Consider the following 707-nt stretch of genomic DNA (forward strand, 5'->3'; position numbering starts at 1 on the left):
GCCGCTGGACGCTTGGAAACTGCCGGTGGCCTTCGGCAGGTTTTGCCGATCCGTGCCGTGGCCTGTAGGAGACGGGAGCCCACGCTCAGGAGTTACTGACCGCATCATTCTTGCCCCAAGCGTTGTTACGCTGGCCCTAGCTCTTCCTAAAGGTGAGCCTTGTGCTGAGGACAGTAACGTAGCTGCTCTTTTATCTCCTCTCCGAGATCAGATGTCATCAGCATCGAGAAGACCAGTGAGCATTTCCGCCTGGTGTACGATACCAAGGGCCGGTTTGCTGTCCACCGCATCACAGCTGAAGAGGCCAAGGTGAGGCGCTTCAGCTTGGCGTACGCGTGGGGCCAGGTGGGTCTGGTCACGGCTCTGTTCCCCGAGAGCTGAGTCCGTGCCACCTTTGAGAAGACCAGGGCCGGGGCATGAGGTCTTCGGTGACATGAGAGCAACGCCCAGCTGGAGGGGGGGGACGGCTCTGCCGTGCCATGGCGAGCCTTGGCGCGGGGTGCCGCAGCCGCGTGGTACTGCCTGCGCTGCAGAAGCTGGGAACCCCTTCCTGGGTCTTTCCTGGGAGTGGTTACGGAACTGTGCACGGCCCGGAGTGTCCGAGCAGCTCCCACGTGTTCCTTACCCCAGGCCTGTTCCTGGGCTGTGAGTCTGCGCTCTGCTGGGCGCATCCTTCCCGGGGCAGGCTGTGCAGGCGCGCCGCGGCG

General features: G+C 63.4%; 1 protein-coding gene across 1 annotated transcript in view; it reads left to right on the forward strand.

The window, feature by feature from the left end:
- Positions 1 to 707, forward strand: part of LOC104509222 (40S ribosomal protein S4) — a 3,339-nt gene that overhangs the window by 374 nt on the left and 2,258 nt on the right. Inside the window, exon 2 of the mRNA XM_010151082.1 lies at positions 212 to 309. Coding sequence (XP_010149384.1) covers positions 212 to 309 — 98 coding nt within the window. The remainder of the gene's footprint in view (positions 1 to 211; positions 310 to 707) is intronic.

The sequence above is a fragment of the Eurypyga helias genome, unplaced genomic scaffold (genome assembly GCF_000690775.1).
Source record: "Eurypyga helias isolate BGI_N326 unplaced genomic scaffold, ASM69077v1 scaffold25434, whole genome shotgun sequence".
Lineage (NCBI taxonomy): Eukaryota > Metazoa > Chordata > Aves > Eurypygiformes > Eurypygidae > Eurypyga > Eurypyga helias.